The sequence below is a fragment of the Cuculus canorus genome, chromosome 4 (assembly GCF_017976375.1).
Source record: "Cuculus canorus isolate bCucCan1 chromosome 4, bCucCan1.pri, whole genome shotgun sequence".
NCBI classification, from domain to species: domain Eukaryota; kingdom Metazoa; phylum Chordata; class Aves; order Cuculiformes; family Cuculidae; genus Cuculus; species Cuculus canorus.
In genome coordinates, this window is record NC_071404.1 from 26,152,103 (window position 1) to 26,175,828 (window position 23,726).

A 23,726-nucleotide genomic window follows, 5' to 3' on the forward strand; every position below is an offset into this window, starting at 1 on the left:
GTTTTGTTGACCTCCCTTCCCTTACTTCACCAAGAATCGAGAACCCTATCATTTCATGGTCACTAAGCCCAAGATGGCCTCTGACCCCCATATCTCCCACAGGTCCTTCTCTGTTTATAAACAGCAGGTCAAGCAAGGCACCTCCCCTGTTTGGCTCGCTTTACTGGCTGTGTCAGGAAGTCGTCTTTCACACACTCCAGAAGCCTCCTAGACTGTTTCCTCTCTGCTGTGTTGTGTTTCCAGCAGACATCCGGTAAGTTGAAGTTCCCTGGGTCTAGCAATTGTGAGACTTCTGCTAGCCACTTGTAGAATGCTTCATCTACCTCTTCATCCTGGTTGGGTGGTCTATAACAAACTCTCAGCAGGATATCTGCCTTGTTGGCCTTCTCCCTCATCCTTACCCATAAGCACTCAACGTTATTGTCACAACTGTTGAGCTCTATACAATCAAAACCCTCTCCAATGTACAGAGCCACCTCATCAGAATGTATATTCATAATATATTCAGTCAGAATGTATATTTTGATATTTCAAAAAATTAATTGGGAAAAAATGCAGGAATTATGTCAATCATTGGTAAAACTAGTTGCAAACTGGTAAACCAAATGAGTGGTCCCCAGAGAGCACTGTCAGAATCTTTATAAAAGCCTATAAAGACCCAAAGAGAGGTAAGTAAATAAATAAATAAATAAATAACTGTTGTGTACCAGAAGAACATATAAAATTCGTTACTAAAGTCAGTGTTTAGAAACAGTCATGTGAAAAAGAAACATTGACATAAAGTTTGTCATAGGAGGCAGGGTTTGGTTTTGTTCTGGGCTTTTTTGAGAAACAGAGGCAGGCTAGCTTGATGTTCCTTCTTAGTGTGCACACTTGCATTTATTTTTACAGTGCTGAACATGTCTGGGTGGAATCTCATATGTCAATAGACCAGAATTTTAGATAAGGAAGAAGCAAGATAATGACATCCTGTTGGAGAAGTGTTGCAGTCAAACGAAAATTTGAGTAAGCAAAGTATTAGCAGAGTTGTATTAGAATGGGCAGTACTTCATCTTCAGCAATATCTTACCAGTTGTTACTGGCTTTTTCATTCTGTCTTAAACAACCAAAAGAGCAAAAGTCAATCCAATATTATGATTAGTCTGACAGGAGTTTAGGAGCTGTTTCTTCAGATATGCCTGGCCTGTTTCTGAGCATCTCAGATCCTTGAATGAGGCAGTCACCAATAATCAAAATCTGTTTTCCTGTAAAGTAAGTAGCAAGCTTACTGCTATGAGTCTCTGCCTTTAGAATTTTGTAATTAAGAAGCAACACATAGATGCAGTTAGAAAGGAAATGGTGAAACAAGTTATTTGTCAGCACAGTGTTATCAGCAAACCTGGGATCTAACTGCTGTTGGCTCTATGTAGGCATAGCTATAATTTAGAATTTTGGGGAGGGTAATGGAGTCGTTCTAGTGAAATTTAGAGGAGGCTACTCATAAGCTTGAGGACTGTGCGTGAGAAAATGCAAAATCCAAAATCTGCTTAGACTCAGCACCCACAGCATTAGACTAAGTTGGCTAGTTCCCAGGGGTGTTTGAGGCCTTAAATGCTCTTTAGTCCTTACCCTCTAGTTGATCAGAGATTAATCACTTGCTTTTTTAAATACTATTACTCAATCTCTTGAGCCACCCAATCCTGATTAAAATTTACTTTATAAAATATGATCTTAGAGGACTGAAACTCCTTGGATTCCAGTCTTTACATTTTTTTTTTTAGGAAATGTGAGTTTTTGATGTTCTTGTAGTACTTGCATCAAAAATCCCTGCAGATAGTTTATCTTCCCAAGAGAAATTCACCTTGCTGATTCTATTTTTATTGGCTGATTTTTATAAGCGATATTAGAAATCCAGCACTTAAAACCTGCATACAAACTATTATGGAAGCAAATGGCAGACCAAGAACTGAAAAGATTGTGGTCAGTATTCTCCATCACAGATTCCAGTATGATTTATTCTCTTTGTATAATAGTATGCAAATATTCTTGTCCCTTATAACTTTACCTGTTGGAGGAATAAAAGTGCCAGACTGAGGTGAGGAAGCAGATGGAAGTAAATAAGAGGAAAACCAGTCAACTGTAGGATAATGGAAGGTGGAGTCTGGGGTATGCCAGTGAATGGAAAACCTTGGATAACTCCTGTGTTGTGGATTTTGGCAACTCAAGTGAACAGCTCGCTTGGGTTTGGCAGCAGCATCTATCACCATGGCTTGGCACAGCCATGGGACAGTGTTCGCAAGACAGCTGCTTGACTCCAGCACCTTTCCATATCACACTTCTTCTTGTTTAGGGGCGAGTGGTGCAAAGGCATAAGATCAGCTTAGCAGTGCAGCAGAGCACACTTTGGGATTTCCAGATAGCCAAAAAGCCCCAGAAACCGGGTGCTGATCGTGTGCTGGCTGACTGTCCACGCTCTCTGCAGTCTGTCACAGGGCCTAGGGCACACTGAAGCCCTGTGCAGCTACAAGCTGGCTTACACAAGTACACACACAAGTACAGAGAGCACATGTGTGTGGTGTCTGGTACCTCCCGGGTGGCTGTGCTCCCTGTGCTGCAGTTGGGCACTGTTACCGCATCACATAAGGTGGCTGCATAGCTCCGTAGCCCCTGTATCTGACCATGTAAACCCCTGGTGGCTCTGTAGTAGGGTCCCAGATTTAAGGGTTGATTAGTTTCAGCACAGTGCTGAGCCTCAGCTGGGTCCATGCATTTGGATAAGGCAGTACTGTGTTTGATGAATATTCCTTAGTTGCTTGGAAGGGCAGTATAGAGATGCTTGCCAAAGCCAGTAAGTCCTGCTGGCCTTGAGCTGATTTTGGCTAGCCATGTGTAATGTTGGCGTTCTCCAGAAATCTGCATCTGCAGGAGTTGTTTGGAGACACGAGCTGGCTGGGAGCTGGGGCTCTGCAGTGCTTTAAATCAGCTAGATTGCTGGCGGCTTCTTGTTGGCTGTAGAGCTAGTACAGCTGCTTTCATGGCCTGTGAAGCCTGGCCTAATAATGTTACTGGACCCCACTGGTTCTGCTGTCTAGATACACCCCTCTATATCAACCAGCTGAACTCTGAGTCCCTCTGAGGAAAGGAAAAATAAATCACATTTGCTTCAAATTTACCCTTTTCCTTTGTACAATCTATCATCTAAGTTTTACTTCGATCTGTATAATGTGGCTTTAAATTGCGAAGGTTTTCGGAAGTCGCCAGCGAGGAGTTGGAAGCTTGTTGTGTGAGGGTGCATGAACGTGTCTGCTAGCCTTATTTGTGACTGTTCTGAGCCACTGGTTATACCCAGTCAAGCTGAATTATAAGCATGGTTTTGCTGTTTTCTTCTACAAACAAAAAGTGATCTCAAGTCTGATTAAGAAAGAAGGTAGGGTATAAACTGAAATTTTAGGGATAAATTATCAGTGAAAGCTGATTTGTTTACCTTTCTTTTCTATCCACCAACAAATATGACAAGCTGTTTCTGTCATCTCCACCTCTTAGTTCTAGTTCCTGACTTGCTGTGATGCATGGGTTCATCTTCCTAGCCTTGTTACTCTGTGCGTTCCTAGGGGGAAAGAGGATATAGCAGAAGTATGCCTCAAGTACACCTCTAGTGTGTTCTCACTAAACAGAGAACAGGAATATCTGTCCTGTAGGACAGATCCTTTTCTGTCTTATACTTTGCTGGCCAGAGGAACCAGAACCAAGACATTGTAAAAAAAGCTGGGAGAAAGCCTTGCAATGGGAATACCTTGTATTAAAGAAGAGTTCCTTTCTTTTCTTGTTTTAATTATTTATTTTATGCACATAAACATGAGGAAATTCTGCTTCTTAAATACATAATATTATTGTACTACTTTTTATTCCTTCCAGAAGCTTAGGCTTCACGACTGAAAACAATTACAGCATCCAGACATAATCCATGAATCGTACTTTCCAAACAGTCTTTCACAGGCATATTTGAATGACCTCTGACGACTTAATCAAGAGTGATAATTTAAGGTGGCTATTCTGTACTGTCCATCCAAGTTTGCAGCTACCACAGCTTCATGAGTAGTTGTACCAGTTCTTGAATTATATCTGGGGCATGCTTTCTTGATGGTTGAAAAGGGACTGAAAAGAAATTGCTGCCAAACTATTGGGTACCTAGTCTTGCCTTGAATATTTACTATGAAGAAACATCCCAAACTGGAGACATTCAAGATGACTGACAGTTATGGCCATGCTACCTAGACACCAAATGTATGTTTTCAAATCTGAGAAAGAAACAACCGATACATGGGTTATGTGTTGTGGTATTTAATAACTTTAGGCAGTTATACTATATAAGCTCAAAGTTAAGAATGGGCATCTTTTTGCACAGATATTTTGGTTGTCTGTAAAATGCACTTGGAGTAAATTGGAAGTCATTTATTTTCTTCCCCTTCCTTTCTTCTCTGAAATAATTCTAGACATCTAAATGTGAAAGCTGTCTATTTATTTTCTTATTGGAAGTAAAAACAATAATGTAGGTTTTCCAACTGGAATGTGCTGGAACTTCACTCAGTACAAAAAGCCAATTTAAAAAAACAGTGGTTTTTTGGACTTGAACAGCTTATTTTAGACGTGTGCTCAAGGAAACCCCAACCTGTACATTAAAGTCCAGTACATTTTATGTAATGTTGGCACGAAAATGTGAAGCTATGAGTGGGGGAAAAATGTATGCAAGGTATCATGTAACAGCAGCAAAGGCATTGCTGATGTTTATCAGACCTTGAACACCACAGATTATTAAAACATATTCCTTGGCAATAAAGAGTAGATGTTTAATTTGAAAGGAGAAATGGAATTTGTTGCTTTTTTTGCAGAGGTTGTGAACTGAGCAGGAATGAGTCGTCCTTGGTGGTTTCACTATTTTGCTGTTTACCTTGGAGAGCAGAGGTTTGGTTTGATTTTAACAGCTACTGCCAGGCCCCTGCTCCCCACAGACAGCTTTCTTGCATCTTTTGAGGCCCACCTACAGCAGCTGTACTTGGACATTAGGACGCAGAGGCCCTCCAACAGCTCCGACTGCGTAGTATCCTGATCTCTGTGTAGCAGATTGCCATCTTTGCTGAGAGAAGTCTGAGTATTGGCCAACTGTTACTCTTTGTTGGCTTTAAATGGAAGATAGATACTAGGCAAAAGTGAACATGCCATGTATGAGCAAGAGGCAAGAAAGTAAAGTCATGTTATAATAGCAGCTGTTGCAATTCAAAGAAGTGTAATGAGTCTGCCAGGCAGTGCTCATACATTCATTTTCAGAGGTATGATGTCAAATTTGTTTTAATTTTTCTATGTTAGCAGTTTGAAACCCTAAAAATACATTATACAAAATTTTAGCTGTTTTCTGGCCTTGGATGTTTAACTTCTGTGCTTGGCTGGGTCAATACAGCTGGTGCAGCAAAACTTTTCAAATAAGATTCATTGTGCACATATTTTCATAAAAAACCTTTATTTTCTGGGATTATTTACCTTGACTGAAATCAAGTGTCTCTTTAGGAAGGCAACTGGTAAATGGTCTGGGGAAAATAAGAACTGAGGCTATAACTCCAATACAGCTTTTTGTCTATGACTAATTAGGTTCTCGAATATCAAAAAAGCATCGGATGTAAATCTCACTATTGCTCATTTTTAATTACTTTTTTTTGTTCTTGCCATCCGCTTTTGAAGTAGTGAGAGAGAAAAACTAGAAACAGTCTGTAGTGATCACTGTAGTAGTTTTTCAGATATTAATTTCCAAATGTTTACGAAGGTGCATTGATTATGCTTTAAGTTACCTATATTGGTTCATAACAGATTATGCTGGCCAGGTAATTAATGACCTCAGACCACCTTTTCAGGTGGTCAGGCTCATAATACACAGGATTTTCCTAATTTTCTTTCTCTACTAGCCCCACTCCATCCCAAAGGTCCTGCGGCAAGTTGCATCTGATGGTTCCCTGCAGCTGGTTCCCTGGAATAGTCAACACTGCTCTTCCTGGAAAAGCAGGTTATTTTCACAACAGTCAAGTCAAAATATAGAAAGCAGGCATTGGATAACAGCGTCCTAAGGTATCAGATATGATCAAAGTGATCCTGTGAAGCTTGGAATCTGTAGGCAGAGAAAGGAACGTAGAGGTGTGTGGGAAAAAAAAAAAAAAAGTGGTATCTTGTATTGGCCTTGGTAATATAATTAAGGGAAATACGGGAAAAAATTAGCGCATAGATTTATGTTGCATAGGTAATCTTCACTATCACCGTAGTACAATGTATTAGCAGGAACACATGTATAAATAGCTTTTGAGAAGCATCTGTTGTGCCACGGCTTAGCACACAATTGCCTCTGCAGCAGTGGGGAAAGGCAAAGGTTTGTTCAGCAGTATTTGGTTGTAGTTGATAGCGGTACCTAACTTGTAAAAGACTTGTTTGTGTTGGAGCTTAAGCTACTTACAGTGTTCCCTTGTATCACCTCAGGGCTGTACTTTTTGTGTATATCAATCAGGAGGTAATTGAACTTCATTCATTTATGAATTCCTTTTTTTCCTTTGTTTGGTTTTTTTTTTGAGGGGGGGGGTGATAAACTTGAACAGTGTGTCTAATGAAAACTGGAAAACTGTACTTTCCCAGATATAATGTTCAGGTTAGTTTCTTTGGTGGTGCTATTGCTTGGATCCTGTAATTTATAGACTTGTTTTGTTTTCACAATATCTGGTGTCATATTTCTTAACTTACAACTCTAGATTTAAAGTTTATGTAATTTTTTTCTTTTTACTTGAAGCAATTTGTTTGAAATGGCTGGTTTTGAGGTCTCCTAAATTGGTAGTCATATTGTGTACTTTCCTTGAGGCTTTATCATGTCCTGATAATTACAAACAAATAAACCAAACTTAGAAAACAGCCATTGTTCTCCTTAGTTGTGTATTTCTTGCCCATTTTTATGTTTTGCTGTAGAGTTCAGTTGTGAGGGCAGCAGCCGCGGGCATGTGCTGAGAAACAGGGAGTGTCCTGTTTCCCCAAGAGGGATGTCCTGAGGAAAGCATTGTGGCACCAGCCGTGGTTGCAGGGTTAGTTGATTATGCTTTTAGCTCAGTTATACTCCCAGCATGAGTTATACTCCTCATAATGTGAGTGTGAATAGAAGTCCATTTTGTCTTTGTGGCCTTTTTTTTGCCTCCTTCAGACTGACAGCACGAGTATTGCCAGGAGGATGCGTAAGAAGGGGTAGATGCCACAGATGCTGAGCTCTGTTTGAATCATAGAATCACTAGGTTGGAAGGGACCCACTGGGCCATCGAGTTCAACCATTCCTAACACTCCCTAAACCATGTCCCTCAGCACCTTGTCCACCCGTCCCTTAAACACCTTCAGGGAAGGTGACTCGACCACCTCCCTGGGCAGCCTATTCCAGTGCCCAATGACCCTTGCCATGAAAAATTTTTTCCGATGTCAAGCCTGAACCTCCCCTGGTGGAGCTTGAGGCCATTCCCCCTCGTCCTGTCCCCTGTCACTTGGGAGAAGAGGCCAGCTCCCCCCTCTCCACAACCTCCTTTCAGGTAGTTGTAGAGAGCAATAAGGTCTCCCCTCAGCCTTCTCTTCTCCAGGCTAAACAACCCCAGCTCTCTCAGCTGCTCCTCATAAGACTTGTTCTCCAACCTCCCCACCAGCTTCGTTGCTCTTCTCTGGACACACTCCAGAGCCTCAACATCCTTTTTGTGGTGAGGAGCCCAGAACTGAACACAGTACTCAAGGTGCAGTCTCACCAGTGACAAGTACAGAGGGAGAATAACCTCCCTGGACCTGCTGGTCACACTGTTTCTGATACAAGGCAAGATGCCATTGGCCTTCTTGGCCACCTGGGCACACTGCTGGCTATTCAGCAATATGTTTGCACTGAGAACATTGCTGTTGTGATGTTTCTTTCCCTCAGGGGTTCTTACTGGGATCACTGCTGTTTAATATTTTCATTGATGATACAGACAGTGAGATCAAGTTCACCTTCAGCAAGTTTGCAGATGACACCAAACTGAGTGATGCAGTTGTCACACCAGAAGGACTGGATGTCATCCAGAGGGACATGGACAAGCTGGATAAGTGGGTCTGTGTGAACCTCATGGTGTTCAAGAAGGCCAAGAGCAAGGTCCTACACCAGGGTCAAGGCAATCCATGGTTTCAGTGCAGGATGGGGGATAACATGATTGAGAGCAGCCCTGCGGAGAAGGACTTGAGGGTGCTGACTGATGAGAAGCTCAACATGAGCTGGCAGTGTGCGCTCACAGCCCAGAAGGCAAACTGTATCCTGGGCTGCACCAAAAGAAGTGTGGCCAGCAGGTTGTGGAGGTGATTCTACCCCAGTACTCTGCATTTGTGAGACCTCACCTGGAGTACCATGTTCCAGTTCTGTAGTCCCCAACATAAGAAAAATATTGTTCCAACATTTCCAAAAATGGAACTCTTGGAGCAGGTCCAGAAGAGGGTCACGAGGATGGTCAGAGTGCTGGAGCACCTCCCATATGAGGACAGGCTGAGAGAGTTGGGATTGTTCTGCCTTGAGAAGAGAAGGCTCCAGGGAGACCTTATAGCAACCTTCCAGTACTTGAAGGGGGCCCACAAGAAAGCCGGAGAGGGACTTTTTACAAGGGTATATAGTGATAGGACGAGGGGGAATTTCTTTAAATTGGAAAGGGGAAGATTTAGATTAGACATTAGGAAGAAATTCTTCACAATGAGGGTGGTGAGACACTGGACCAGGTTGCCCAGGGAAGTTGTGGATGCCCCATCCCTGGAGTAGTTCAAGGCCAGGCTGGATGGGGCCTTGAGCAGCCTCATCTAGCGGGAGGTGTCCTTTCTCCTGTCAGGGGGGTTGGAACTAGATGGTCTTTACGGTCCCTTCCAACCCAAACTATTCTATGATTCTTGTCTGTGTTTTTGTAGCTCGTTCCCCACCTGCTCTGCAGTAAGTTCTGTACTGACCCACTTCATAGTCCAACCAACAAGGCAGAGCAAGGTGAATAATAGTCCTTCCCATCACAGCAGAAGGAACCATGCTTTGCTTTTTTGGTGGTGTCTCTGTTGTTCTTGTGTTTATACCCATCTGACTCCAGATTTGCAAGGTGAATCCCTAGTAGCTTCTTGGAGTGCTGGGTGCACTTCACTTTGTGTGTTTTAACCTTGCTCTTGGTGAACTTTATTAATAAAAAATGTGAAAAGCGGATAACGGAAGAAGTCATGAAACTGAAGCCCAAGCCTCACAGGCCAAGTGCTATCATCTGGCACAAAAAAAGCTACAGAGAGGGGATGGAAAGGAAATGTCCTCTTCCCTTGCCATAGGATTTCTGTTACCATAGAATATGGCATCAAGTAGGTACCCTGTTTCCAAGATTGGGTGAAATCTGACATCTGGCCAACATCTGATTTCATCAGCATGGGAGACAGTGAATAGCCTGGAAATGCTTTGGGCTTTTTTCCCTGTCTGCCTGTGTTCTTTCTTCATTGCTGTAAACAAAGCCATCTTACTGGGGTTGTATCTTGGGTTTGGCAAAGCAAGGGAGTGTGCATCATCTGATTGTCCTCTCCTCCAAAGACAAGGATGTTGACTGAGCCCCTGTTTGTTTCAATGTTTTATTTGTGCCTTCAGGGATAATGACCTGATGCAGCAAGTAGAAATATCAGGACCTACTTAATTAGTGAAGTCATAGTGTCAGCCTTGTGCTCATGCTGCGTGCACCCCTCCCACCCCTCGGTGGTTTGCTTTTCCCTGTTTGAGTTGAAGGCTGCTCTCACTCATGTTCTTTTGTATGGTCCCCTCCCATTGTTTTCTTCACTCTTTCCCTGTTATCCTTCTCCTTTCTGTTCCCAGTGTCTATTCCCTCCTTCCTCATCATACCGTGCTGATGGGATTTTAAGCTGATTTTTAAAATTTGCAGAAATATCATCCATTCTGTACACAGCATAAAATTTTCACTACCTGCCCAGTACCCGCAGTGCCATTTTATATTCTGAGCTCCTCACGTTTGCCTTTCATTACACACAATATGGCCATCCCTGTTTGGGGGTTTTAGTTACAACCATCATACAAATGTTAGTAATACACTGCATCATGTAAGGAGCTTATATATGTGGTTGAAATTTGTTACAGGGCAAAGACCTTAAAAAGCAACTAATCTGATGGTGAAGAATAGATGTAGGAAAATGTCAAAGAATTTCTTGTGTAGTGCTGCTGTACTTCTGATTTTCTCTAAGAATTGCAAGCTTTTAATTTTAAACGTTGTGCTTTTTGGTATCTGGAAGGAAAGGGTACTCACAATTTTATTTTCTTAACACATTTCATTTATTTATGGCTTAGATTTTAGAGCCTCCGCCATGAACTCTCATGGTGTGATTTTGAGAATATTTTTGTTGTGGCTTATTTTCAGTTTATTAATGTAGATTAAATGTGCTTGTGTTTTATATGAGACTAATGATTGGATCTATTAGAAGGTTTTGCTGGATGCCAAAAATGCTAAGAGCAGCTCTGTGGAGAGAGAAGAGGAGCGTGTCTGCTCCTTTGCCCAGCTAGAGGATAGCAGCAGAGGAGGATAACTATTATCTGGGCACGTGCAGTTTTCTGACTTAGTAATAAGCCTGGTTGTGAGTAGCAAGAATTTAAGAACCTTGGTAGGAATTTGGCAATTCCAGTTAGATCTTTGGGGTCTGGTACTGAACATCTTCTGGCTTTCTGGGATATTATCTGAAGACTGCCGAGAGCCCTCTTTGGGGTTTCTGGCATGTTTTGTGTCATTGCAATATGCTCCCAACAGACACATTTTCTTCACGGTGTTTTTAAGGTCTTTTTTTGTTAAGGGGTTGTTGTTTGAGGAGAGACATCTTTTTCAGAGAAAGCAGAAAAAGGCTTGGCTTCCTTTGCAAAGGCAGTCTTGGCCATCTTCTGACCCCTGAAAGGTGCTGCTTGCCAGGATTTCTGGGCTGCTAGTGCTCCCGGGAAGCCGGGCTGCAGCCCTGCCGTGAGAGCGGGACCCTTTCATCGCCCGCCAGCCTGCATTTCTCCTGCCGTTCGAACCCAGTCGCCTCCGTCTGCGTTCCCTGCACTGCCTCTCGTCCCCAGCGCCCGCTCGGCTGCTCGCACGGGGGGGACCGCACGGGGGGACCGCGCTCGCCCTTCGCCTCCGGGGGCGGAGTTGGGGCTCGCGGCTCCTGCGCAGCGCGCTCTGAACGGCGAGGCTCGGGTCGCGCTGACGGGCTGGTGAGTGCTGTTCTCCTTCCCTTGTCCTCTTTCTTCTGTTTTCCCCCACGTTTGACTGGGCGACGGCGAGTCAGAATCCTTTTGGGGGGCAGGCATCTCGTGCCGCCTTATTGCCCCGGTGGAGCTTGCCTTCAGTTGTGTCGCTCTTCTGGAGACCAAGCATCCTCAATTTCTAAGTGAATGTGTCCTGACTACGATCGAGTTCTTCCGAATCTATTGATTTGAAATTACTGATTCCTAATCTATTGATTTGGAAATTATTCATTACAAATCCATTGATTCAGAATCTGTCACAGAAAACAGGTGTAGTGTAGTTTTACTAAACTACAACTGCACAGTAGGTGAAGGTGTAGTTTTACTGTATATACACTAAAGCATAGTTGTATAATAGTAAAAAACATACAGCAAAGCATATTGGATAAATGGTAAAACATGGTGTGGGGTGTGTATATATATATATGAAAATAAGAAAAGCTCCCAGCCTCTCTCATAAAAGTTCTGTCTTAGTAGACTTGAACTGAATATTTAAGTGTTTCCTTTCCGTCTGCTTGTGAATCAGTCCAGATCCATTGCTTTTATATAAATAAATTATCACCACTAATTATTCATATAAAATGGAAAAATTAGGGAGTTGGGAAGAAGTGTTGGAAGTAAACAAAAGGCTCTTAAGAGGCTATATTGGAATTGCTCAGAAAAATGGTTTGGAAATATATAAATGTATTTTTAGAAATTTTCCAATTAATTATAGAACAGGGAAAATTTCAGCATTCCAGAAATGAAAAAGGCCACCTGTTTGTCTGCAGCTGTCCTGCAAAACAGCGCAGTGCTACTGGTAACTAATAATATCTCCAACTTACAGAAGTGGCATGCACTTGGCATTTTATTCAGGGTTCTGCGCAGGCCTGCTTTTGTTTTCCCTGAGTTTGTCTGTAGATCTCATCCAGGCTGTGCAGTAGCACATCTGATAAATGATGGTTCCACAGTGATAAGCTGCTTGTCTGATTTGCAGCATGGATACAGTGGGAATATTTTGTATACTATTGTGGCAGATGAAAGGAATGGAAGTGGGCCAAATTCAAGCTGTTTGCCATTGCATCTGATCAGCAGATCCTATGGAGGGAATTTGCCTGCTATGAATATTTGGTTTTCGCTAGCTTGAACTATCTTGTGTGCTGGCACTTCTACTGTGTGAATTTGCAGTGGCTTTCCAGGATGTCTGTCCTGCACAACTGCCAGGTTCTGTGGGGTTTTTCTTCAAGGTTCAGGATTTTGTGCTCGACTTCATGCGTGAGGAAAATGACCTAATGCTATACAGTGAACATTTTTTTCGTGTTTATAACACACAGATTATCAGTCTTTTAAAAACAGTAAATAGTTATTGCAAAGGAGCAGTATATTATTTCTTTTTCCTTCCCTCAACCTTTATGGAGATATAACCTCTGTGTCCTCCCATCTCTCTGCATTGCCTGCAGGTGGTTGACCTGGGAAAGTGATTTTGTAGAGGGGACTTGTGAAAAGGTGATGGTGTTGAAATGCAGTTGTGAGAGCAGGAGCAACTGTACAATCCTTTCTTTCCCATACATCCTTCTGACTCAGGGAGTTGGTGCCTCATGCTTCTGTTCATCCTTCCCCGCTCCTCCTTGGCCCTTCTTGCTCATTCATGGCTGACTTTGTGTGACAGTTTGTAATGTTTTTTATGTTGGTTATTTTCCTGTTCTATAATTCAGCAGAACAAAACATTCACATTAATGACTTTTGCATTTGTAATACTTCCAAGTAAATGACATTGCTTAGAGTGCTGATGTAATAGTAACTGTCAGGACGCTGCTTAGGCAAGCAGAACAGGGTTAGGGTTTAACCTACCAGTGTATCCTGTGCTTATGTCCTCTCTGTCACCACACTGAAGTATTTGTCTTCTGTAAGCAGCCTGTTGTTCTATAGGGAAAACATAGATAAAATTTTGTAGATATCTATAGATTAGATATAAAATTTTATAGATGTAAAATTTGCAGAATATATTCAAACTAATCTGTAAGCTCGCTCTTTCTCTGGGAGTACAAGAACAAAACTAGAAAATTATGTTGGATAGTATAGTGATGTGGACTGAAACCAGAAGGAGCAAGCAGGAGACCGTAGCAGGTCATCTGGGGCTGTAGGAAATGATCTGCTGACCAAGTGACCCACCTTCCATCTACTCCAGTTCTGCAACAGCAGCAAGTAACTACTCAGAGAAGGGCAATATCATCTCCATTTAATGTATTGAGAAAATTGTGTGTTAGTGCCTTGTAGGGGCTGCCAGGGGGACTGAATTTCTATCATGTGTCTTCTGAGACTGCTGCAAAAGATACCACTCTGTTGACTGAGGCATGGCAGCTGGCTGTACTACAATCCTTGCCACTGCAGTGTGACCCATTTGTGTGACCCATTTAATTCTGTCAAATTATAAGGAGCTGGACATGTACATTAAGTGTGTGTTTCCGGCCCCTTAATTAAGTTAAGAATGTTTTATATATATGTTACTGCTTGTAAATGTCTTTTGGGTTTGGTTTTTTTTTGAGTTTCTTCAACAGCAGCAAAGAAGTGGCACTTCAGAATAAGTGGCTAAAACCAAGGTGGAATTACAGCTAACAGATATGGAACTATAATTGCTCTCAAGAAAAATAAAACAGAATTTTCTGATAACTAAAGAAACTGGGACTTAGTCAATGAAGGTGTATTATCCAGAGAGAAAGCTTTCCTGGGAGCTGGGTCTTCGTGATAAGGCTTCTTTCTCATTTTAGTGCCTTAGGAGTGATGTTCTCCAGTGTCTTGATAGAACTAACAAATACAAAGTGTAACTGTACTGAAGCAAACCAGGAATAACAAAACAACAGTGTGAGGTACGTTTTGGATAGGGATATGCAGCCGAGGCAGGCTTACCTGACTGTCACTTGGAAACAATTTCTTTGTTGTTTTTTTTTTGTTAATCCTTAGAAATAAACAAATTGCCTTTTTTATGACCATTGCAAAATAAAACTATGAGATTGTTAACAGAAGCAAAAACTTTCAATTATGACTGATTGCATCTTGTTGACATGCATAGTTATTTATGCCCTTATAGGAGACCAGCTTTCTGAGGAATTGTTTGGATGGCGGTGCTAGTGACTGTTTGGCAAACATTATTCTTATGATGACCATCAAAATACAAGCATGTACCAAACAAGGCATAGGGTGGTGACACTGTTTTTTTGAGAAGTAGGCATTTGTTCATCAACAGAAGAACTGAGTTCCCAAACTACATGGCTGCCAAATGGCTGATATTTTTGTTACTGCTTATCTTAACTTGGATGTGAACTTCTGGCAGAAAGATGAGTGCAATTAGTTATATTTCACAGAGTTCCCCCTCCTTTGTTTTCTAAACCTATTAGATTGCTCTCTCCTGTATGTCCTGTATGTTTTTTGTTAGGAAATACTGTTAGGAACTTTTCTTTTAATGCTTTTGCATTTTTATTAGATTTACACATCATTCCACCCACCATTTGGAAGTGACCAGAACTGTCCTCCATCAAAGGCTAAACACAAGAGTTATTCATGTTGGAGTTGGAAAAATTATAATGCAAGTAGTAAGCCAGATGGGGAATTTTACAAGCATCTTTTCATGTCGTGAATGATGCTGTCTCTCTGGGTTATAGACTCTCTGCTCTCTTGACTGCTGTTTCTTCCCCCTGGCTCTCCTCCAGAGCTGTTAAGTGTCAGCCAGGGAAGAAAGAGAGACTTGGACTCCTCTGAATTTCCAAGTCTGTATTTTTTTGCAATGTGGCTGGTGACAGCAAGCTTTGTGTGCAAGAGCGCTGGCATGCAGAGAGCTGCAGCGATTAGCATGCTGATCACTGCACCCCAACAGAACAAATGGGGCTGCTCTGGCCAAGCTGTGTCAGTGTCACCTAAACAAAAGCCTGGGAGTAGATGTGGGGAGAACCCTGCTCAGGAATCCTGCAGGATGGGCAACAGCTGAGTGCTGCCCAGGCTCTTCTGCTTCCCAGGTTTTATAGAAATGGAGATCTCTGCCCTATGTGTGGTTTTGCTCCTCTTGAACTCCTTATGTGACACCTACCTCCAGCAGGAGGCTTGAGATGAGAGTCCTCAGAGAATATCAAGGTGTACATTGCATTCTCGTCCACACATCTACCATTGCAGTGCTGTCCTACCCATGTACATATCTAAAAAATTGTTCTCCACTGACCTTCAAAATTTATCTGTATGAGAAGGATTCACTGGTTCTATAGGAGAGGAGTGCTTTATATGCATATGTGTAAGCATAAAGTGTATACTGAATGTGTGTATACAAAGTTGGTGTTGCTTCTTCTCATAGAGGGTGGTCATGTAAAGTGTCGCTTCAAGCGTTTTATTTAGGGAGTAGGCACCCACCTCTCTTCCCAGTGGCTTCTGGCTGGTTAAGATTGGAGAGGCAGGAGACCAGTTGTGTTAACTAGAAGTAACAGACTTGTTTGCATTGACATGCAGAATGTTTTCTGAACAAACTGCTTGCTGTGTTCCAGTGGTGGGCTGTTTCATATCTACTCTTCCTGCTCCCTTCAGAAATCCAGCCTTTTCTGTCTCATAGCATGCTGAAGTTGTGTTGGCAGCCATAGCAGTAGGTGGGGAAATTAGCAGGGCTTTTTCCGTTAAAGAAGTTATCAATGTCTGGATTTGGAAAGACAAAAGTCAACAAGCTTGTTGCAGCTGCATATCTTAAAAACAGGAAAAGTTTAATATTTTTCTGATTTTGAAACAAAACCTATATTAACGACTTAAATTCTGTGACTAGAAATGTCTTTGGTTCTTCATTTAGCTAATGATGTGACTGTTCATGATCTGTTACTTAGGGAGAGATTGGTTCAGTAGGGTTTTTTTTCAGTGAAGAGGTGTTAAAAGGTCTTTATGTTTGCTTTTTTCTTTTGTTCTCTTTTCAGGATAATATAATCTTATTCTTAAGAGGTTGCAAAGAGCTGGGACTTAAAGAATCTCAGCTTTTTGATCCTGGTGACCTGCAGGACACGTCAAACAGAGTAACCATAAAGTGAGTACAACAGCAGTTTGTGATTAGCATGTTACAACCTGTGATGCAATAGTGAATATTAAAGGATGAACAAAAAAGCTGTAGAACTGTCATTTGTATAAAGCAAATAAGAAGCTGAGGTTTGGGAAATATTCAGGGCTGGGAAGAATACATTGTTGCCTTCAACAGGCTTTCTCTAATGACTGCAGTCTTTCCCAGAGATGTCAACCGCAGCCCTTTTAAAATACTATTTTAGTTAAGAAATGAGATTCTGTGGGACTTGGGGTTTTCCCTGAGTCTAAGTTGATGACATTCTTTTTTTGTCTGTCCGACTAATAAACTATGTAGGCTGGGGAAAAAAAAAAATCACAGCTCTGTTACTTCAGATTAAACTGTTTTGAAGATGCGTTATAGGACATTTATAGGCCTCAGACTCCAAAAGGTGCAGACACAAGCATGGTTTGTTTATTTCTAACAAGAACCATAGGCTGGGACATAGTTGGGCTGAGGATGTCTGTGTGAACTGTGTGGATTGGAAATGCCACAGTTCAGATATTTTTTCATCAAAGTCACATACCTACTGCCACACAAGTTACCACATGCATATAAGAAGTTATCCTTTCTAATAAATAATTTTCTGTTGAGGGTGTGTGTGAAGCGATCTTTTACAAATCTCCTTTTAATTGGCAGCTTTTTAGCCATTTCGTGCACATCCCTCACTGCAAAAACTACTAGCTGCTTAGACTCTAATGCTTGTATTTTAAATGTTTCACCCCACGAAGTGATTTAAAATGCAGATGTGAAACTGGCACTGAAAGACTTACCTGAGATCGCACTGAGCAGGCTTGAATCTAAATCCATCTAATCATAGACTGAGATCTTAAATAGGAACTGTTTTCCCTTTCAGGGAAGACTGTCATCATGTACTAGAGGAACAGAAGCAGTCAGACTGTATTTTTCTCTTGTTTATATTAATGGCAATCAAGCTTCTCACTCCCCAAAAGCAAGAGCTCCCCACGCTTTCATATAATTGACAAGATTTGGTGTTATTTGAAAGTTTTCCTAAAATCTTCAGGTCTTTTGTGTAATATTAAAAAGTTATTGCTTTACAGAGAAACAAATACTGCTGAGTTGTTTGAAAGACCTGGTTTCATTTGGCCAAAAAGATCACTGATGGAAACTCTGGTCAGATATCAATTTTAGAAAAATATATGGAAACAATTTACTAAATATTGGTGGTATTCTACTTTTTTCCCTTTCTGGCAGTGGAAGCTGGGCGAGTTTTCATGTGTTCAAGCACTGTCTGGTAAAACTCAAAGGTTCCGAAAATCAGAACTGGCCATTTCCTGTATTATAAGGAATAGTCTCCCACTTTTTGCTCATTTCCAAGTTTCTGGCTCTTATATGAAGTTCTTTTAACTTGCACATAACAGCAAGAGGGGGCTGTGTAAGGTGTTTCTTCCAAATCTGGTAATATTGAAATGAAAGAGGTTCTTCCGACAATGGGTGGCTAGAGAGAGTCACAAAACAATCCCTAATCTCCACATAAAACCCTAATCTCCATTTAAAACCAGAGAGAAAAGGGGTGAGAATGGTGGAGTACCTTAGTGGTAGAAGTTGAGAGTCTGGGACTACTGTGGAGTTGGAGGGAGAGCTGTCCAGCACGTAAGCAAGTTAAACCCGGATTAATAAACACTGTGGTGCTGCCTTGGCTGTCTGCTGAATATGATGCTAGATAGATGTCAAATGTCTCACTGGCATGGATTTTCAACCCCCAGCTATGGAAATGAGCCAAATGTTTTCCTAGCACTGTCCAAGTTCACACTGAGTAGCTAAGTTGAGGTGTGCAAGCCAAGTCCATGACTGTTGTAAAGAAATATGTTCAAGACTGTCTTCTGCGAGCTAGTTCCTGAAGCATGAAGGTGATTTTTTTTTACCTCTTTGTGGACTTTTAAACTTGTTATTTTTTTAACTGGGTAATTTTTTAAATGTGGTAAAAATGCTATTTGTTTTGCAGTAAGGGCTGAATATGACATTATTGTACGTGACTAAGATAATGACATTCTTAACCTTTTTTTTTCTTATGGATGTGAGTTGAACTATGCATTAGATCTGTTTGAGTTTTTTTGAACATTCAGCTTATATATATTGTGAGCTAATGCCATAAAGAATTTCTTACTGACATTTCAAACAAGACTTTTCCACTATTCTATTAATGAAAAAAAATAGGACTGGGGTTTTTTTGGTTTGTTTTTTTTTTTTAGTATGTCAGTATTGGTGCATAAAATTTTGGCTTAAAAAAGATGTTATCAAAAATATCAAAAATACTTAGGTTTAGTATTGCGTATATTTAGACTTTTCTTATCCTCACAGATTGAAGTACATATATTTTGGTTTTTATCAGGTAACTTTTAGTGCTGGAGCGGGCTTATAGTAGAGGGCATTTCCATTATAAATAATCAGGGGACAGTCTGTACTAAACCTGGAGTGCTCTTATTTATTTGTCAGCACCTAAAAATGATACACATTTCCTCCATTCTGTTTTTAATGGTTTCTTTCCTGATTTTGAAATGTTTGTTTATTAATTTGATTTTTTAATGAATTGTGAAATGTTTTGTTTATGTTTGTGCAAACTTTGTGCTTTGTTATATCTAATGTAAAACTTCCACCCTTTGAAGGTTGGTGGAAAACTAAATTGAGCAGGATGCCAATGTTCAGTTTGAAGATCAAGTTTATATTCAGAAAATAAACATGTTTTCCACAGCAGGTTCTGTTGCAAATGGCAGGATTTGGTTTCTTCCAAGATCTGTAGGGGTTGCATGATTTATCACAGAGCAGAATCTGACTGTTGGATTACTGAAGAATGTATTTTAGCAGTCAGAACTTAGGTCATCTCTTTTGAAGAAATCAGCAACAGTGTTTAAAGGAAATATTTTTGGCACTGCCCTACTTTGCTGTGGGACCATTATAAACACATTTTCTTTTTGTACTTCCAGAATTCTAATTTAATGATTGAAGTAATGGTGACAAAATACTCCCACGTTACGAATAAATGAATGTGTGAACTACATCTTAGCTTTCATGTGTTTCCAGCCAGCAGAAGCTTTCTGCAAGCTTTTGTTAGCAAAAAACGTGATCTGCTGCATACACACTCTTGGAAAGTTTTTCTTCTGATTCTTTTCCTCTTTTTTTTTTTTTTTCATATTTTTGTGTGTGTGCAACCAGGAACATTGACTATAGTAGGAAGCTGAAAAATGTAAGTACATGACTTTTGAGTATTTTATCTGCTTAATCCTGTATTTGGCCTGAGGAATAATTATGTCATGATGAGTGTTGCTGAAAAGTTCTTCTGAACATAAACCTAACTAGGTTCCTACAGCAGACTTTGGTAGAGCTGTTATGGCAAAGCAACCTTACGATAGAAATATAATGGGTAATGTTTATCTCAACTTAATTAAGGGATAAATAATGTCATTTGTGTGCTGTCCATCATGGTTTTCACTGGGAATGGTCTAATTCAACCACAAAGCTATGCTTTTATAGACTTTCATGAATATATAGGCATAAAGTAAATTTCCTTGAAGTGTTCAAAAGGAAGCAAAATGATCATTAGATCTGTATGCAAGTCTTTCCTGTCAGATTTGCTAGCTTTCTCACTGTTCTTCCAAATAAACAAATGTTTTCCCAGAAAGGATATATCCCTTCAAATTTAATTTCTTGTTGACTTAAACTAATACCAATGATAATGGTTCCTGTAATCATTAAGTAGAAAAGAAAATGGCTAAACTTTGTTGGTCTCAGAGTTAGTTATTATCCTAAAGCCTAGCAAGCTGTCTGTTCATAGTCATTTGTAAATTGCTATAAATTAATTTTCTATTTGGCTTGCATCTTTATAAACTTCTAGGAGATGCCAAGACCTTTTCCTAACAACTTTGCAAGCCAGTAATCATATCTGCAGGTAAAAAAATAAATTAAAAACCCCCCAAACTATGAAAAAAAACCCCAAATTATTTCATTCTGTCTTTCCCATCTTCATTAGAATAATATATTCTGCATCCAGCACACAAAGTTGCAGGGGAGCTGTTCAACTTCAGCATTTTAGCACCCTTGTGGGCACTGGCTAAATGTCTTTGTACAGATGTATTGTTTAAAGTAAAGTTTAAAAAGTATCGTCCATAATGTGCTTGTAGGCAATATAGGCTTTCCAGGTGCATGATCTTGCAACCTTGGCTGGCAGCCAGTCAGAATTGCTTGCAAATGTGTCATTATTTGAGGAATGAAAAAAGTGGATGAAAAAAGACAGAAGAGAGAAAGTGATTAAATGCTAGCAGAGGTAAATAAAAATACCACAGCCTTTATCAAAGAACTGAATGGTGAAATTAATTGGACAGTTTCCTGGTTGCTAGGAATGCTATAGTTGCAAGTGTTTTCACTTAACTTGAAAACATGTGCTGTAAGTTTTTTTTACTTAAATTTGTTGCGTACTGCTGGTTGAATGGAAACAGTTCACGTGAAGGTAGTTTCAAGACCAAAAAAATTCAGTAGTGGTGAAGCCACCTCCTTTTCCTCAGCACAGTAGTATAAATTTGTATGTAATTTTAGAAACAAGGGGAAAATTTCTGAACTTCATTACAAACATTATTCAGTTATTTCATGGCATGTGTATTATTTATAAAATAAAGGAAAATATAAATGATACTTATATATAAAATATATATTTTACATTATGCACCACAGCAGCACGGTTGTTTTTAAGCAGGGGTTCTGTTTGACATATGCTGTATCTTTTTCTCGCAGGACCTCTGCTGGAGTGCTGTGTTTGCTTTTGGATATCACATTAAATGGAAAGTAGAGATGTTAGAGAAAGTTGATGAGAAAAGGCTAATCAGGAGTATAGCATATTTGACTGAGGAGGAATCACTGAAGGAATGTGGATGCATTCTTTAGGGAAGAAGAGTGTGTCAGAGATGTCTGTCCACAATATCCCCTTAAGATTTCTCCTAGTCCTATTTTCTTTAGCTTACTATGTAGTATGAATTATATGGCCCTATCCTATCAGAACTTAATATACTGTATTTCAGTTTATTTAACTTTTTGAGACAGTTAATGGCAACTACTATTTATTGGTTGCACATCTTTTCCACATCAACATATTTCCTGTTTGTAAGTACTTTGCAATGTCATGGAATACACAGAAATAACAAGCATTAAATGAGGAGAAGTCCTAAGTTCTGAGGTGATAGTTTGGCATGCTTAACCAGTGCAAAACACTAAACTGAATTGCATTTGACGATCAGTTTCCAATCTAATTTGCTGCTGCACAGGTTCCATTAAAGACATTGCTTTAAGTGGAGACATATGTGGGTGCAAAGATGGACTATTTGCTTTCTCTGCGTGATATAAATATCAGAGGTTTTAGAGGTGTTGGAGTTGACCATCCTGAGTGTCTTAATTTCTTCTTTCCTAAAACAAGTGCAGCACCAGCAGTGTCAGATCAGATTTCTTTGCTACTTAAAGGAGTGAGAGGGTATATAAACATTAGCAAGGCAATTCGAGACTTCTTTTCTGCGCTAGTTCTGAAATTACTTTGGAGTTATGGAGATACATCAAGTCAGAACTTGAATGAAACTATTAACTCTTTCCATTTTAGACTGGTAGAAAAAATCAGATGCTCGTGGCTTTTGATTAATCTTGGCCTATGCATTTCTTCAGCAAGCAGAATCATAGAATCCTGGAAGTAAATGTTATCTGGTTAATTACATTAAGTTGATTAAAAGTGGAGCTACCTTTTCTGTCCTTGAAATAGGCAGGCACACATTTCAGATGTTTTATTTATTCTATTAGTCTTAACAGTTTTAATTAATAACCTTTATTATTAGTACACTTTAGAGATTTTTTTTCCTATTACATTTTCAAACACATGTATTTATAAGTGTGTATTTTAGACAGTTTCAAATATTTTGCCTAGTTTTTCTACTCAGACTTATTTTTGCAGTGTGTTTTCCAGGCAGATGTGACAGATTCACTTTTTTATAAACCTACACAGAAGATACTGTGTTAAGTTGCATATTCTGTAGGACTGTTTAAATTTTCATAGTTGCCTGATGTATTTATGTTTAACCTCTGACAGACACTTCCCTTTCAATTCTGGTTTATAAAAAAAATAATGTGCTGCTCTGCAGTTTAAAATAAATGAGAAATGCTGAAGGGAAGAAAGTTTAGCTAGGCAACTGTGTAGATGACTTTGATTAATTCTTATTAACTTCTACAGGTATTAGTCACCATTTATTGGCTAGGGAAAGTGGCAAACAACTGCACATCGTATAGTGGATCAACCCTGAACCTGAAGGAGTTTGAAGGTTTGCTGGCACAAATGAGAAAGGTATCTTTCTGTTATGTTTTGGAAATGGAAATTTCATTCAAACTATTACTCGCATAAATAAACTGTTTGTTGCTAATTATGAGAGAAGTAAGGGGCTGGAATACAAATTACTTAGAAAACCACTGCCTCCTTCAAAAATGTTTCTGAGTCTACCAGACCATGAACACAGCTTTCTTTGGCAGCCAGCTTTGTCATGGTATCAGTGATACAGCATGTGATGTCAGACAGGGCTTTAAAATTTTCACATGACTCTGTCATCTTCATTTTGATTGGTTTTGGGTTGAATTCTCTTTCATTTATGGCACGGAGTTTCAGCTAGAAGAGCTGAGACTCAAAAGTGTGCTGACCGGATTCACAGAAGCAGAGGGTTTTCTGGTTTTCTTCTTTAAAATATTCAGTCTCATAGGCAGATGTTGAGTGTTTTTTCTCGAAGTTGCAACATGAAGCATCAAACCAAAGTATCTAAATAAAGGTGAAGGGTAGAAGAAGGACATTATGTTTCACTAAATGCATGGTTACGATGAATCTGTGTTTTGCCAAGCTCTAAATTCTGGCTGAAATCATATTTTGTGGTTCATGATGAACTGAGCTCTGTTGCAAAGGAAAAGTTGCAGTTGCTTTAGGGTGGTTTGGAGACTTTTGCTTGAGCACTCCAGCATGCCCTGAACCTCAACAGGAGATACTTATCAACGCTATTCTTGAACTTATCCAAGCATGCATTTACTGGGGATGGAAGAGACAAGGAGCAGGCATGTAAGAAAATGGCAGCAGCCACTGCTAGCATTGCAATTGTTGGACGTACTGCTCATGAAAGGCTATGAAGATAGGTTCTTCAGCCCACAAAGAGATTTCGGTCTGCTACTCCCTTCCCATCTCATGTAACAGCTGAGTTACCACAGGCAGTAGGGTGTGGGAAACACTTCGCTTTTTACTCTTCTTGAGCTCTGCGCTGCTGGATCTGCACCAGCTGCAGCTCCTTCTTCTGAGATCCCAGAGGGCCAGGACTAGATTGCCAGTGGAGAGGAAGAAATACTTGGCTGACTGAT

The 23,726-nt window shown here is 40.2% G+C and overlaps 1 protein-coding gene across 10 annotated transcripts in view; it reads left to right on the top strand.

Moving 5' to 3' along the window:
• The window catches only part of LIMCH1 (LIM and calponin homology domains 1), a 187,036-nt gene that overhangs the window by 95,955 nt on the left and 67,355 nt on the right, over window positions 1-23,726 (top strand). For 9 of the 10 annotated variants that reach the window (XM_054066300.1, XM_054066297.1, XM_054066298.1 and 6 more), the window contains 3 exons: window positions 16,213-16,319; window positions 19,524-19,554; window positions 22,570-22,680. In XM_054066300.1, the coding sequence (XP_053922275.1) occupies window positions 16,213-16,319; window positions 19,524-19,554; window positions 22,570-22,680 (249 nt within the window). Of the gene's footprint in view, window positions 1-11,223; window positions 11,261-16,212; window positions 16,320-19,523; window positions 19,555-22,569; window positions 22,681-23,726 lie in introns of those variants that run through there. The other variant, XM_054066302.1, reaches the window with a different exon arrangement.